The sequence below is a fragment of the Pleuronectes platessa genome, chromosome 2 (genome assembly GCF_947347685.1).
Source record: "Pleuronectes platessa chromosome 2, fPlePla1.1, whole genome shotgun sequence".
Lineage (NCBI taxonomy): Eukaryota > Metazoa > Chordata > Actinopteri > Pleuronectiformes > Pleuronectidae > Pleuronectes > Pleuronectes platessa.
Window position 1 is genome coordinate 22,037,426 of NC_070627.1, and position 14,669 is coordinate 22,052,094.

At 41.4% G+C, this 14,669-nt stretch overlaps 1 protein-coding gene and 3 non-coding genes across 8 annotated transcripts; 3 read left to right on the forward strand and 1 right to left on the reverse strand.

Moving 5' to 3' along the window:
* Positions 1-2: 2 nt before the first annotated feature.
* LOC128458171 (store-operated calcium entry regulator STIMATE) lies at positions 3-14,414 on the forward strand. Of its 5 annotated transcripts, XM_053442911.1 has the most exons (11): positions 3-185; positions 583-1,031; positions 3,562-3,610; positions 3,695-3,790; positions 3,948-4,069; positions 4,328-4,440; positions 6,124-6,201; positions 6,379-6,522; positions 8,109-8,216; positions 11,826-11,949; positions 13,900-14,414. In XM_053442911.1, exons 2-11 carry the CDS (start codon positions 806-808, stop codon positions 14,013-14,015), a joined length of 1,176 nt encoding a protein of 391 aa, XP_053298886.1. In that variant the 5' UTR covers positions 3-185; positions 583-805; the 3' UTR covers positions 14,016-14,414. The 5 variants fall into 5 exon arrangements, with proteins under 5 accessions (XP_053298886.1, XP_053298850.1, XP_053298867.1 ...); XM_053442875.1 differs by lacking the exons at positions 11,826-11,949; positions 13,900-14,414 and having other exon boundaries at positions 586-1,031; positions 8,109-10,095; XM_053442892.1 differs by lacking the exons at positions 11,826-11,949; positions 13,900-14,414 and having other exon boundaries at positions 5-142; positions 8,109-10,095.
* trnar-acg (transfer RNA arginine (anticodon ACG)) lies at positions 4,842-4,914 on the forward strand. Its single transcript has one exon. It is a non-coding gene; the product is annotated as a tRNA-Arg (tRNA).
* Positions 7,604-7,676, forward strand: trnar-acg (transfer RNA arginine (anticodon ACG)). The gene has a single exon. It is a non-coding gene; the product is annotated as a tRNA-Arg (tRNA).
* On the reverse strand, positions 12,773-12,844 carry trnae-cuc (transfer RNA glutamic acid (anticodon CUC)). Its single transcript has one exon. It is a non-coding gene; the product is annotated as a tRNA-Glu (tRNA).
* Positions 14,415-14,669: the final 255 nt, after the last annotated feature.

Here is a 14,669-nt window from a genome sequence, read left to right on the forward strand (position 1 = left end):
TGACCGTGCGTCTGGTCTGTCAACATGAGTGGGTTCTACCGGGCAGGGGAGCTGCTGGACCTCCTCTCACCGTGACCTGCAGATATCCACGATATTCATTTGAATCGCAGAGGAGCAGCCCGGGCAGGAGTCAGCGTGACAGGTGAACAGTGCGCAGCCTGGTGTTCACTGCCAGGAAACACAAGGTAGTCCTTCTGGCGTCAGCGCCATGGAACTGAGGAGTTAGCTTGGATGCTAGCTAGTTACGTGATGGTAGCAGTGTCTCAGCCGCCGTATCTGTGATTTTTCACGTTGACGTTTTGTCAGCCGGAGATTTAAACACTCCTGACCTGTTAACTCCCACTTAACTTGGGGTTTAAGATAAGTTATTCAGTCGGTTTAAGTAGTTCGGAGGCAGTGGTTGCAGCCGGCTCCTGTCACCAGTGTTAGCTTGCCGATAAGGAGACTCTAGGACGAGCCTGGATATGTTTCCTCTGCGTGGCGGAGCTTTTTAAACCTGGTTTTTAAATGTGTTTTAAAGTGTGCAGACCTGTGAGCAGGAGTCCCAAATGACGGTTTTATAACTTATTTTATTCTGCTTAGCAGGTTGAGGCTCGGCGGCACTTGGAACAGCCATGTCTCAGTTGGTGTCTGAAGCAGGAGAATGAGTGCGCGCTGGCGAGGCAGAGGATGCCACCATCTTCCACCGGAGACTGTCCCGCTGAACCGATCGATTAGCTGACCCGTCAACCGCTGGAGAGCAGCGGGGGGTCGCTCCTACTGCACCCCGGCTTTATCGTTTCCTCTCGACCCGCTCCGGTGTCCCATGGCGGCTGTAAGCGGGGTCAACATGCAGTCCCAGCTCGGAGACGTGGCGCTGGCGGGTCCCGGGGGAGCGGGGCTGCTCGCCGGGTCCTTCACCAACACCTCGGCGCCCTCCAGCCCGACGCCGGCCACCGATGGTGGAAGGTGTGAGAACGGCGCCCTCATGGACTCCTTTGGGATTTTCCTACAGGGACTTCTGGCCATGATGGCTTTCAGCACGCTGATGTGTGAGTATGGACCCAGGGAGGATCTGCTGCGTGCCTCTGATATCGGACACCAGCTGCTCAAGGGCAATAAAGCAATAGCAGAGCTCTGCTACCTAATGTATTATTGATCTAGGCAGGGAGGATCATGTCCTACTCCAGAACAGAGGAAGACTAACGTGACAGAAGTAGAAATGCTCTCTCTCGCCTGTAAACCTAAATGCAGGGGTTTAATTCATCCTGGTTACTTCCTCTTCACTGTGGTAATAAGAGCTGCTCACTCTCGTTTGCTTGCACATGTTCCTGTCACATAATATCAATTACACCCCTATCAGATTAAATGTCAATAATTAAAAAAGCCTCATGGGAAGCAGCAGTAGTTTGCAGGTGAATGGATTGTATTTATATGTCACTTTTCTGGTTCTATTAGCCTCAACATGCTCCTACAAGTTGCATTCACCCCATTCATACAGTGCTTTTTCTATTACACCATTCCCTTTTAGTGAATTCAATTTGGGGACCAGAGTCTTGCACAAAAACACTGGAACTCAAACCACCGACCTTCTGACAAAATTGTGATAGTGTACCATTTTCTAACTTCAATGATTATTATTAAATATATGCTGCAGCTGCTTGATAGTCACTTCTCTTTCCTAAGTATCGTAGTACAGGGTTTCTGCCGGCTCTGAAAAAGTAAAAAGTTTAATAATCAGAATTTTAGGACTTAAGAAGTCTTAAGTTATAATATTACACACTTACTTGAGTCTTTATAATGCTAAAGCTCCTTTTAACATCAACTCCATCACATTTGAAAGTTTATTTTAAAGGACCTGTTTTGGTGGCAGGCATAGTTTGGAGTGTTTCAGTTTGTTGTAGTTTTTTCACCACATACAAATATTAGCACATAAAACTACAAACAACACCAATATGGAACTGATCAGCCTTAGTCAGAGTTTATCACAAAACACTGGCTATAGGAAAGACAATGGATATCTACTGTCTCCAGTTTGCAAGACAAGAAAGTGTATCATGAGTTATTCTCTTCTTTCATACTTGAAGAAGGTCTAAAATTTCCTCCACGAGGACTTATTAAGTCTTACATTTAACTTGTTGACATGCAGAAACCCTGTTGTAAAAACTGGTATATGTAACTGCTTTTTTTAAACTGCTGTCTGACTAATTTTCATATCTTTTTCCATCTCTTGCTTTGTGTTAGCGTCAGCATCTTTTAATTTTTTTAGTAAGACATGGAAACACTGCCACAGAAAAACAATTACACTCAAGATTTTGCCATGGTTCCATTCAGTCAGCCTGAATTGTGTGCCTCCCTGCAGCATCACAGTGGTGAGGAATGTTTAGCATTTTGCTGGAGGCAGCTCTCTGAGTTAGAGGAGTTGGCTGAGGCCTCCACGTGTTTTCACATCACATCCAGCTGCGTGCTGGGTGTGTTCAGTCTGAAGTCACTCTCAGAGCAGACACTGAGGTCATAGCTAATGGTAAAACTCGCCTACATGAAAACACAAACAGCTCTCGGATCGGATGAAGGTCACTGTGCAGCTCACAGGGTCACAGCTTAAAACAATGGTCAGAGTACGTCCCTGATGATAGAAAAGTAAATCAGTCATCTAACAACAACAGTAGTGACACTCCCCTGTCACCAGGCAGCTATGTCATAGCACTTAAAAGTGAAGGGTAGCGGGGGTGTCATGAAAACAAGCCACTATTGTGAGGAACAGCTGGAGCGTTATTTATGTTGATCATTTCACTGCTTATACTGATGAGCCTTCTAACATTTATCCCTTCAGACTCCTTTTCACACAGGGATTAATTAAACTTCTAGAAAGCCCTTAACTAAAACAGCCCATGCATAATACAGCTACACTCAGTTCTCTCACAGTTTGTTACCTGGAGAGCAGTGCTTATACACACCAGCATACTTAATGAGCTTAATGAGCAATTCTGATTCACTTCCCCTTTTGGGAATCTTGAGATAAACACGTTTTGGTTAGTTTAGCAGTGAGCTGAAAACAAGGATAGCAGACGAATCGCTTCAGTTTCTGCACAGGATATTAGGTCAGTCAACATATTGCCTTTGCTCACTTCTCATTCTGCAACAACAAAGTGCACACATATGAAACTAAATACTGATGCCACCTTTTTGAGCAGTAACTCGATCACACATGCAGGCCACGAAGTGAGATATAACAGTTTCTCTTCAAGCCTACAGAAAAACGAATAGCAGCCATTTTTAGAGACACATAGTGCATGATGCAGCACCTGCTACTTTTTCATATCTCACTTTGTATCCTGCTTGTGTGTTAAGATGCTCAAAAAGGATGCATCATCCTTCATTTACTCATCTAAAGGACATTGGTACAAGACTCGATTTTCTGTTGTACTAAATAGCATAAAAGCACAAGTGATCATTTGGCATTTGACAGCTCAAAGGAGAGTCGTAACTTGATTACATGAAAAGTAATAATCTGCTTGACAGATTCTATGCACCTCTGTGTTTGTGTGAGTGATCTGTAATACATATGTCTTCCATTCGCAGTGAAACGCTTCCGGGAGCCAAAACGTGAGAGGAGACCCTGGAGGATCTGGTAAGGCAGCTGAGCCTGCTTAAATTAATTTCTCTGCAAAGACATCAAATGGAAACAAACCAACTGTCCTGTGTTTCTCCGCAGGTTCCTGGATACCTCAAAACAGGCCATAGGAATGTTATTCATTCACTTCGCTAATGTCTACTTGTCAGGCCTCACAGAGGAGGACCCCTGCTCACTGTGAGTCAATTGTGTGTTCGACGACCTTAGAGCTTTCTGATTCTGCATGCTGAGGATACATCACCAAGAACCTGTTCAAATGACGACTATTCAATCTTGTAGACATAATGTGTTAAACTGTAGATGCAGTTTCCATTCACTCTTCTTTTTCTCCCAGATACCTCATTAACTTCCTGTTAGATGCCACTCTGGGCATGTTGCTGATCTATGCTGGGGTGAGAGCTGTCAGTGCTGTAGTGGAGTGGAGGCAGTGGGAGTCTCTGCGTTTCGGAGAATATGGTGAGGACCATGTGTCTGAGTGGTAGAGTGGGAGTTAGAGCGATTTCTCAAAGAGCCTGGAACGTCCAATGGAGGGCAGTAGCTCCCCTTAGTAATGTGATGCTGCTGTGTCACTTCTTACTACAGTGCTTTCTTCCCTCAATTACACTTTGTACACTCAAGCTGGGAAATTTTGTTATAACTGTTGACAATAATCTGATGTTTCTCTATTTTTCTATGTTTGTGTCTGTGTGCGTGTTTGTTTGTTTGTGTGTGTAGGAGAGCCAGTGCAGTGCACAGCGTGGTTGGGCCAGTGTATCCTCTATATCCTCATCATGATGTTTGAGAAAGTCCTCATCATGCTGGTCCTCCTCATACCCCAGTGGAAAAAGGTCAGAATAAAGACAAAATTATTTGAAAAGCTGACAAGTAAAGAAGAACTCTAATTATTTAAAGGGGGAGCCGTACTCTCCAAAGCTATCATTGACCTGCAATTTAGAATGTACATGAGACATGGTGTTCCCTGACTGGAAATAAAAGCCGGGCCACTGCCTCTTAGTCTGTATCTGTTTAAATAGAAATGAAATTCTGAATTACAAACCTTTTTAACATCACATGGTTAAAGCAGTGCAGACAAAAGCCAGCTTTGTCTGCAACGGTTTGTATGACTTCCTCCATGTGGCAGCAGTGGGCCTGAGAGTGCATGCTCTCAGCAGGCTGCAGAGCTGTGGGGGATGGGCTGAGCTGTGCTGGAACACATGTATTGGTTTTGGCAGAGTGAAAGCCGCACAGCGGGCCAGTGGCGCAATGGATAACGCGTCTGACTACGGATCAGAAGATTCTAGGTTCGACTCCTGGCTGGCTCGTATCTGCTTTTCTCGTCTCACAACAAGTTTATGCGAATGACTGATTTGCTTTCATTTACTGACTTACATTTCTTTTGTCTCGGTGAGTGTGTTGGTAAATAAGGTAGAGAGAAAGTAGAGCCAGGAAGGGTTGAGCGAATAAATGCACTGCATGCAGCTGTATAATGAGACACGATTTCAGCTCTGAAAAGGCCTGTGAAACTGCAATTTAGGCTGTACATGAGAAATGACATAAATTCATGGAGCAGGTCTGCCTTTCACGCTCTTGTCTGATTTCTTCACTTACAAATATTTGTCTTGTGTTGGGCCGCTAAAGACGCAGATCATTGCGCCTGGTTTTATACCAAAAATGTTTTTTCACTTTTCCGACATGAGCTGAAGGTAAAATCTGGGGAATACGCTACGGAGTTTACCGGCAGTCTGTCTTTCACACATGCACAACACAGCGGGATTTTTCATAACAACAACCAAATTCAGGCAAAAGGTGGAGCAGCAGAGACGGGAAGCAACGTATTAACTCCACTGCAGAGATCACGCGTTTTTCTTTACAAACACCGGTGTTGGCTCTTATCACCACAAGCTCTAAATATCTATGTATCTGTGTCTTCTTCTTGTATGGCACCACCTTTTCACTAGGAGATATTTGTTTTCTTCTAGTTTTTTTTCTCCCATTTTTGCGTCTGTTACGTGTAACAAGCATCATCAATGCTTCGGAGGAATCTGCTGAGTTTGGTGCATGTCTGAAAGCAGCTTTACAGACAAGTGTAGTGAAAAAGAATAACTTATCACCTGACAGGAAATTAAACCCGGGCTTCCGAATCCTAGAATCCACTGTTTGTGGTGTTTGTTTCTTATGTCTTTTGACAACTGGCAGTTATTATGATGTTAAAGTACACTACAGCAGTATTTGCCATTTCAGGGGACTAAACAACTTAAATGTTTTCAGTCCATATGTATGCACATGCATTCTGAAGTTGTACCTCATATTTGCTTTTAAATGGGCATTATAATACTTTCATATTCATTGTGTATATAATACACACTCTTTTAGATGACTTACCGATGATGTTTAGTAGAGTATATTAAATTCTAAGTTGTGCTGATTGCTCCAATGTTCTCTCCTTCCATCTCTGCTGTAATTTAAAAGCTGTGGGGGCAACATGTGCCTTTATGTATGCTTACATTTGTGCTTGTTTATGTGTGTCGCAGCTGGCTCTCCTCAACCCCATACAGAATCCTGACCTGGAACTGGCCATCGTTATGCTCATCGTTCCGTTCTTCGTCAACGTAAGCCCGTTGTTCTCTCCACCACTAGCACCACGTGTGTCTTGTGCAATTTCATAATTCATAACTGAAATTATGTCTGCTTGCTCATTCAAAGTTCATTGCCTTGTGTGTGTGTTTACTTATGGTAATTCCACCAGAGGAAATATCATTCACAAATGTCGTCTGTCTTCCCTTTAGGCCCTCATGTTCTGGGTGGTAGATAATTTTCTAATGAAGAAGCACAGGACAAAAGCAAAGCTGGAGGAGAGAGAGGAGGACCCTCGGGGGAACAGTAAGGTGCGCTACAGACGAGCTCTGTCTCATGACGACTCGGAGTCAGAGGTGAGTCTAAATGCAGTAATATGAACGTGGCTATCGGAGAAACCACATGAGAGAACCATGCAATAGAAATCCTCAGATATGTTACAAAAACCTGGAAGTCAGTTATACTACCTAACAGTTCATTTATTTCGTGTACGCTACTGATGCCTCATTTAATGTTTCATCGTCCAAGGAGGGATATGCTAACGTTAGCCTACAGATATGCTAATGTTAGTCTGTGGTTGCTGTGTTTCTCGGGGTAAGACTTGTTACCCTGGCCTGCTTTTCATTTTGCCTCACAAATATTGTCGTGAGCATTCTCTCCATCGATTTTTGTAAAGTGTAACCACACTTGTGACTGCTTTCGGCTGACCATTGCTCTGACTTAAGTCAAGTTGGTCTCTTCTTCAGCTTTCTTGCGGATGCATTGCCACAACCCGCTGATCTGGAGTGTGCACTCTCAACCGTCAGACTGTCGATTTCTCAATGACAAGATTCTAGGTTTGACTCCTGGCTCGGTTTCATACCCTGCCATTTGTATTGACCCATTCAGATCAACTAACACAGTTTTAACCTGTAGTACCATCCTGGTCTACAGTGGGTACAGCCGAGAGACACTAGCTAAATGTGGCGCAAGATTAGAGCCCTAATGAATTGCTGAACTGTTTTTGAAAGATGTATTTAACATCTGCTGCTTTGATCTCATTTTTTCACATTGTGGGACGTGGACACCCATGTTTAACATGTTCCAAGACAACTTGTATATAAAAAGATCCAAGGGTTGTTTTGAATTACTTTCTGAAAGCAGATTCTCAAATTATTTGAGAAAAAGCTGATTCTCTTATAAACAATAGTTGTATTTTGTCAGTGGGCCAAGTTGTTAATACATATTTAGATCACAAATAGAACTGGAATTCAGAATTACAATCCATTTTAACTTTTGAAGGTTAGAGCAGTGCAGACAACGGTTTGTTTGACTTCCTCCGTGTGGCAGCAGTGGGCCTGAGAGCGCATGCTCTCAGCAGGCTGCAGAGCTGTGGGGGATGGGCTGAGCTGTGCTGGAACAAATGTATTCCTTTCAGTGGAGTGAAACAGCCACAGCGGGCCAGTGGCGCAATGGATAACGCGTCTGACTACGGATCAGAAGATTCTAGGTTCGACTCCTGGCTGGCTCGTATCTGCTTTTCTCGTCTCACAACATGTTTATGTGAATGACTGTACATTGTGTATCAGTTGGTGAATAAGGGGGTGAGAGACAGAGCAGAGCTAGGAGGGGCTGAGAGAATAATTGCACTCCATGCAGCTGTTTAATGACACAGGATTGCACCTCTAATCAGGGCCTTTTAATATGAATTTACACATTTAAAAGGAAATGAGGAAAAATCGATAAAAGGGGGCCAATGATGATACTGCGTCATTGACCACAAATATAACAATTTATGGGGAATATATTTTTGATTTATAATGAACTGAAAAAATGTCAGTTGAGGGGGGAAGGTATGTTTTCAGTCATGAAAGACTTCTGGATGCCCTTAGAATGATATCATGAACCCGTCTCCCAGTACGCCATTCACTTCTAATACTTCTCTCTCCTTCCTGTTCCTTAGATCATTTTCTCAGCAGATGATGAAATGGACGAGTCTGACGAGGATGATGTTCGTCGGTTAAGTGGCCTGAAGACAGTGAAGAAGAAGAAGCTTCGCATGGGGATCCCTGTTTGACCCGTGTGCCTAGCTGAACTGCTTCCATCAGATGTTCTCCGGGAGCTGTTCACCACACAGATCCACAAGCGGTCCCAGTACCTCATCAGAATCTGATATCAACCTCTTTTCAAACACAGGATGCTCATTGACGGCAGAAGAAAAAACTTTCATTGAATTCTCTGTTGAATCCTGAAGAGTTCCTGCATAAAGAGTGTCTAACCTGGGATTTATCAACACACCGGGAGATTTCTTTTTTGCAGTTAACTTGGCACTCCTGTGGCGACTGATCTAAAATTCACTTTGGGAAAACATCTCAATCATGAACCCTTGTTAACATGTTAAATTTGAATGTGAGTGACGTATGAAAAGGGCGACACTGGTACAATACTATGTGGACCTTGGTGGCATTGTGATGCACTGGTCCAGGATTATGACAGTTGGACAAATCTCAGTGGCCACACCAGACCCAAACATGCAAACAAAACTGATTAAACAGTATATCTAATACTCTAACATGTCCTTTAAACTGAGTGTATTCCTGATGTAGATCCATATGAACATTGTGCTTTTCGTTTTCTCATGTTAAAGGTGTGTGTGTGGGAAGTGAGGATATTTTGGCTGACCTGTACAGTTTTGAGGATACAGATTTATAAGGATTAGGATTAGTTAACGTTTTAAGGTTAGAATAATGTTTAGGCTTTTAGTTGTGAGGGGGAGGGCAAGGGCTAGACAATGAATTATGTCAGAGTGTCCTCACAAACACAGAAGTGTGTGTGCACGTGGGTGTGTGCGCGCACGATTGCATCAGACTGTTTGAATCACGGTATTGATGTGACTAACACTTTTGAGCACAATTCCACACTTGACTACTGTAAACTTCATGTGTGATGTTACTCATATCAAAGGGAGCACATTCATGCTTGCAGCAAACTTCCATTTTTATTCTCTTGTAAAGTCCTTTCAACTGTTACACCTACAGGACTGCAGGTACCACAGTGTGCAACATGTCCCCTCAGTCAGTATCGTTTGTCTGTGGACACAAGATTTCCCTCTGGTTGACCGTTTGACTGACTCGCTGTGACTGCGTGTTCTTTGTCTTTGAACACATTTCATTTCATTTGGACTTGTAGGGATTTAGTATATGTTTTTGTTTGTGTTATTTTCGGGCCAAAAAGGTGACTATGCTTCTTCCAAAAGTGTTCTTCATTCCTTTACTTTAATGGGAAGAGTAGATATGGGAACAATTTCTTGCACAGTTTCCCAGTTATTCTAGCTTTCACCTTTCCTTTTGTGTTTCCTGTGATTTGTTTTTTGTTACAATAATGTGCCTGAGTGCCTGTTTGTTAGATTCTTTTGACTGTTTTATCCAGAGCTCCAGATCATCAGGCAGCATTCAGCAGGCTCTGATATAAAGAATGTGACATGCATAGACCTCTAAACTGTAAAGTGACTGTCCACCAGACAGACAAGAGTCAGGCTGCGCGTGGGTGGATGTGAATTTGTTTCTATGTGTATGTATGTGTGTGTGGGTGGTTATATATATATATATATTTATATATATATACATATACACACACACACAGTACACCTGTATGCACTGGCTTCTGCTGGATGCATGTGTGAGTGCTTCTTCTCAATAAAGGAGAAGTGATAAACTGTGACTGCAATGTACGATGACTATGTTGCTGATTAGGATGTGTTTGGCATGTTGGTAAGGAATACATGAGTGTTCATTTTACTTGACTGACACTACAGCATCTTGCATCAGTTATGTTAACTAAACCAGGACAAAGGACTTTTAATGTTTTGCAAAGTGGACTGAGTATAAAGGCAAGAGGTGGAGGTAAATTATCATTATAACTGCTTTTTCAATAAAGGATGTGATAAACCATGTTGAGCCAAATGTTTGAGTCCTTTTCTAATGTGAATCTCGTATTGTTTTAGTAAACCACAAAGGGTTGCCTGACCGAGAACCTAATCCAGGCAACCCTGAGTCTGGACCAGCAGACGACCAGGGAGGATGGTACCACTCATGGACGCTTCATAAATTTAAATCAATACAAGCAGCAGTAGAAAAAAAATATTTCAGGTGCTTCTTATAAGTGAGGAGAACTGTGGGCATTGGTCCTGGTTTACCACTAGATGGAGCACCAGATTTTAGAAGACTCGTACCTACAGTCAAGGCTATGTGTCCAGAAATAGATCCAGCTAGAACTTCTAATAGCTTCTTACAAAAGCTTAAGAAAAGGCACAGACCCACAGTTAGTATGGGGAGTCATGATAATCCACCACATCCTGACTCATCAGCTCCAGTTAAAGACACACTAGTGCCTGAGTTTCCATGTAGCACTGTCACAGGCCACGCTGTGATCTCATTCCCTGCCTCACACAACTATATCATATGTTGTCTTAGTTGTTTTCGTGTTCCCTTTGGCCCTAGTAACACTCAGTGGCCGTAGGAGCCACTTGTGGAGCGTCAACTGCAGTTTGTAATATACTATTTTAGGTTAGAGAGACAGACCTATTTATTAATTTATCTTTATTCCTTTTTCATTCAATTCCTACTTTTGATTTTATGTGAGACATTTTCTGAGACATGCTAATATATTTTAATGATTTATATGTATGTATGAAATAAAAAGCTCTGTCTGGTTAATACACATTCAAATAAATATCCACCCTCTCTGCTGATAGTATTGCAATAAACCAAAAAGGATCTGAGTTTGATAATACTTTATTAATACCCTACTTAGGCTACATATATTTTTAAGTTAAACAATAAAGTGTTGTACAATACTCTACTGTTGTAATACTGTAACTCTGTAATTGAGATTCAGTAGAAAGATTCACAAACAGATGACGACTGAGACTGTTAGTCATTCTGTATGTGTGAGTCAGTGGGTCCTTCATCCTTCATTTGAAACTGAGCTAACACCTCAGTCCAACTCCTCTGACTGCTGTCTCCGGAACTGTTTGCTTACTTGTTCCAGCCTTAATCTGTAGCTTCTCATGAGAATCCAATGAATGAAAACCCTAGAAAATACAAACAAAATAACATCTGGAATTGAGTGTCACAAACCTACAAAATAATATGGTTTAAACATTTATCAGAATAAATGTGTTCACAATAATTCTATTTTATTACTTCACCTACAGAGGGATTTAGTTTGCTCTGGATTTCAGCAGAAAGAGTCGTAGGTGCCACCTGTGTCCTGAGTATCAGCTGTCGGCCTGGAACTTTATCTTTAAAGATGGGAGACCCGCTCCAGCCGTCGCATCCCTCACGTCAGACCTAATAATACACACTGACAACAGGCAGAGCGGGGCAGTGGGCAGCTGCTCTGACTGGCCCACAGGATCTGGTCCAGGACTATATATATAAATGATAGCAGGCATGTTGGGAGACAAAGACACACAGTTGGAAAACAGCAGCGACAGTGTCACACTGGAAAGGCCGTCTGTTGGACTGATACAACAAATTTGATCACCATGTCACAGGTAAGTTAGCTGAATGGATTAATCACCTACATCTTACTCCAGTTTTTACAACAGATATCAATAATACCATGACTTTTATTTCCGCCCCTATCATTCATAATCTTCTTTCTTTACCAACTCCAGCCAGGCGAGGTGAAGAAGAAGAAGCGCCCCCCTATGAAGGAGGAGGACCTGAAAGGAGCCCGCAGTAAACTGGGACTGAAGGGCGAGGTCAAGAGTAAGACCTATGAGGTCATGGCAGAGTGCGGTGAGCAAAGCCTTTTACTTATGCTATGTAAAAACACAACACGGCCTCCGATGTTGACTCTAAAAACACATTTCTACTCTTGTTTTAATCCTGCTCAGCCTTGGGACGCCAATTATCATCCTTCATAACAGTTTTATATAATTTAACTATGCAATCGATCAACTTGTATAGAACCTTAGGATTAACAAGCTGGTTAATCATATATCACTATTTCATTATGCTGTTTGTTTGGCCTCTTCTATAGAAAACATATATCCTTGATCCATGAATGAAAAACATTATAAATACAATCACAATAGAAACATTGAAGTTGATACATAAATAAATATCTAAACATACAATTCAATTATTAGAATATAGTAAATAAAATGCCTAATATGAATTTAACATGAGATAAGTGGTTTCACTGACTGAGCAGATTTAGCTCTTTTCTCTTTGTACTTCGTACTTAGTCTTTTTTTCTTCTCCTACTGGATGACGCTAACTAAGTTAAGTTAATAAATGTAGATTTATACAGAGGTAGAAAAAAATGAAATACATTCCCAATGTATTTCCCAATCTTTTTGCACATTCGCGCATTTCTTTATATCTGTATACTATCTCTTCTTTCATTTCAATATCTATTTGTTTTTAAATACAAATAATAATTATAACATATTGATTTATTTCTGTTGCATTGTTGAAGCAGGGTTGTGTATTTATTTGTTAAACATAATTTATCCATCAAGACCATGATATAAAGCTGATTTGTTTACTTTAACCTGGTAACGTAAACGCGGTTGTTCACAGTTCGCAGTGGTTCAAAATTTTGCCAAAAGACTAGTTCCCTGACCGGGAATCGAACCCGGGCCGCGGCGGTGAGAGCGCCGAATCCTAACCACTAGACCACCAGGGACGGATATGTGGCGAGTGAGAGAAGTAAATCTCAAACCTGACTTAGCTGGGTACTCCATAAGCAGTTATTTAATTTTCTTTTGTCTTCATTGAATCACCACGCCACCCAGCATGTGGCTCTCCCCTGTTACATTCAAACTTGTCCCCCTGTAAACAGCTGCAGGTAGGAACTAATGAGCGAAATCGGAATTAAAGTGCTATAAATGATCATATTTTACACTAAACTTAAATCTGCGAGTGCACAATAACGTTGTGGGATTATTGCTACTGAGATATATAATGAACCCAGTTTTATGAAATAACCATTAGAACAAAATCATTGTATTTGTCCAACTATGACAGAGATGATAGGTTATTTTCTTTCTTCTCCTGTTACCTCACAATGCACATAATTATGCATTCAATGTTTGGAAGATTATTCATTTAAAAAAATGTTACATCATAGTTACAAGCTGGTATTTAGAGAGCATAAAGGTTCAGTGTGCAGAATTTACGGACATCTAGAGGTGAGGATTCATGTTGCAGCTGAGTATCCCTCACTCACCCTCAAGTTCCAAACATGAAAGAGAACCTGTTGAAACCCTCCGTTGTCATAAAAACTCAAAATTTGTTTAGTTTGTCCAGTCTCAGCTACTGTAAAAAAAATGGCGGACTCCATAGAGAGGAACCGCTACCATTGTAATTATACAGTATTTAAATATAAATGGCCCATTCTAGGGTAAAGAAAACAACATTAGTACAATTAAGGTGAAACACACCAGTGAAAACATCACAAGGATTATTTTGGATTGAATTTCTGCCAGTAGATCCCGTTCACCTGATTTCTAGACACTGAACCTTTAAATCCAGCAAATTAATTGATATTTGATACCAGGACGGATCTTTGTTAAAAAGTAAAACACAGAGAAAGTGTAAAATAATATTACTATCGCAGATATTTGTGTTGTGTAACATCTCCAGAGTAACTGTTTTTAAAGTGTTGCACTCGGGCTAAGTACTTTAATTCAGTAAACCGACTTCAGTGACATACGTGTCCGTGTCTCTTTCCATGTGCAGAGCGTATGGGCAAAGTGGCTCCGTCTGTGTTCAGCGGAGTGAGGTCGGGGACGGAGACGGCCCTGGACAAGCCGACTGCTGCCAAAGTTCCAGGAGCCAGTGTGTTCAGCAAATAGACACACTGCAGGACAAGAGAGAGAGAGAGAGAGAGAGAGAGAGAGAGAGAGAGAGAGAGAGAGAGAGAGATGTGGAAAAAAAACATACACTGCACTCTTAAAGTGTTTTATGATATGGATTACAAACAGAGGGGTTTGTCATATTTTAGTAGCAGTTATGGTTCAGAGATAGTTGCTTAGTGCTGTGGAGTGTGTTGACTTTACTGCTATGTAAGCAGTTATTGTACTTTGCAGTTTGAACAGTGCATCAGACTCTGTAAATATTTTTTTAATGTGGGTCATGAGCTATAAATGGATTGTATCATTTATTTATTAATAGAGACTTGGCTTTTAATAAAAGTATATACCTATTTCTTCTGCTTTTGCATGATCATTTCCTGAATAAATCATTTCCCCTCATACTGGAATATTGTTTTTTATTATCATTATTTGTTTGTAGTAATTCCATTTAGGGCTTGAAATGAATGATGCAGTATGAATACAGTTAACAGTCATTTTGGATCCGAATTATTATTGTACTTTCAAATCACTATTTATTGTTGTGATTGATTTTGATAATATTTTTGATTTGACCATTGTAATGCAGTTTAAACAGTGCATAACATGACTACTTGTATGTGACAGGGGTCAGGGGTCGTGACACATGTTAAAGTT

Bases quoted from the DNA above. Each gene is read 5' to 3' on its own strand.
- LOC128458171 (XM_053442911.1), top strand. From the start codon at position 806: ATGGCGGCTGTAAGCGGGGTCAACATGCAGTCCCAGCTCGGAGACGTG. The intron at 4,441-6,123 runs GTCAGAATAAAG...TGTGTGTCGCAG, and splicing joins TCATACCCCAGTGGAAAAAG to CTGGCTCTCCTCAACCCCAT. The intron at 8,217-11,825 runs GTTTGACCCGTG...TACCAACTCCAG, and splicing joins AGCTTCGCATGGGGATCCCT to CCAGGCGAGGTGAAGAAGAA.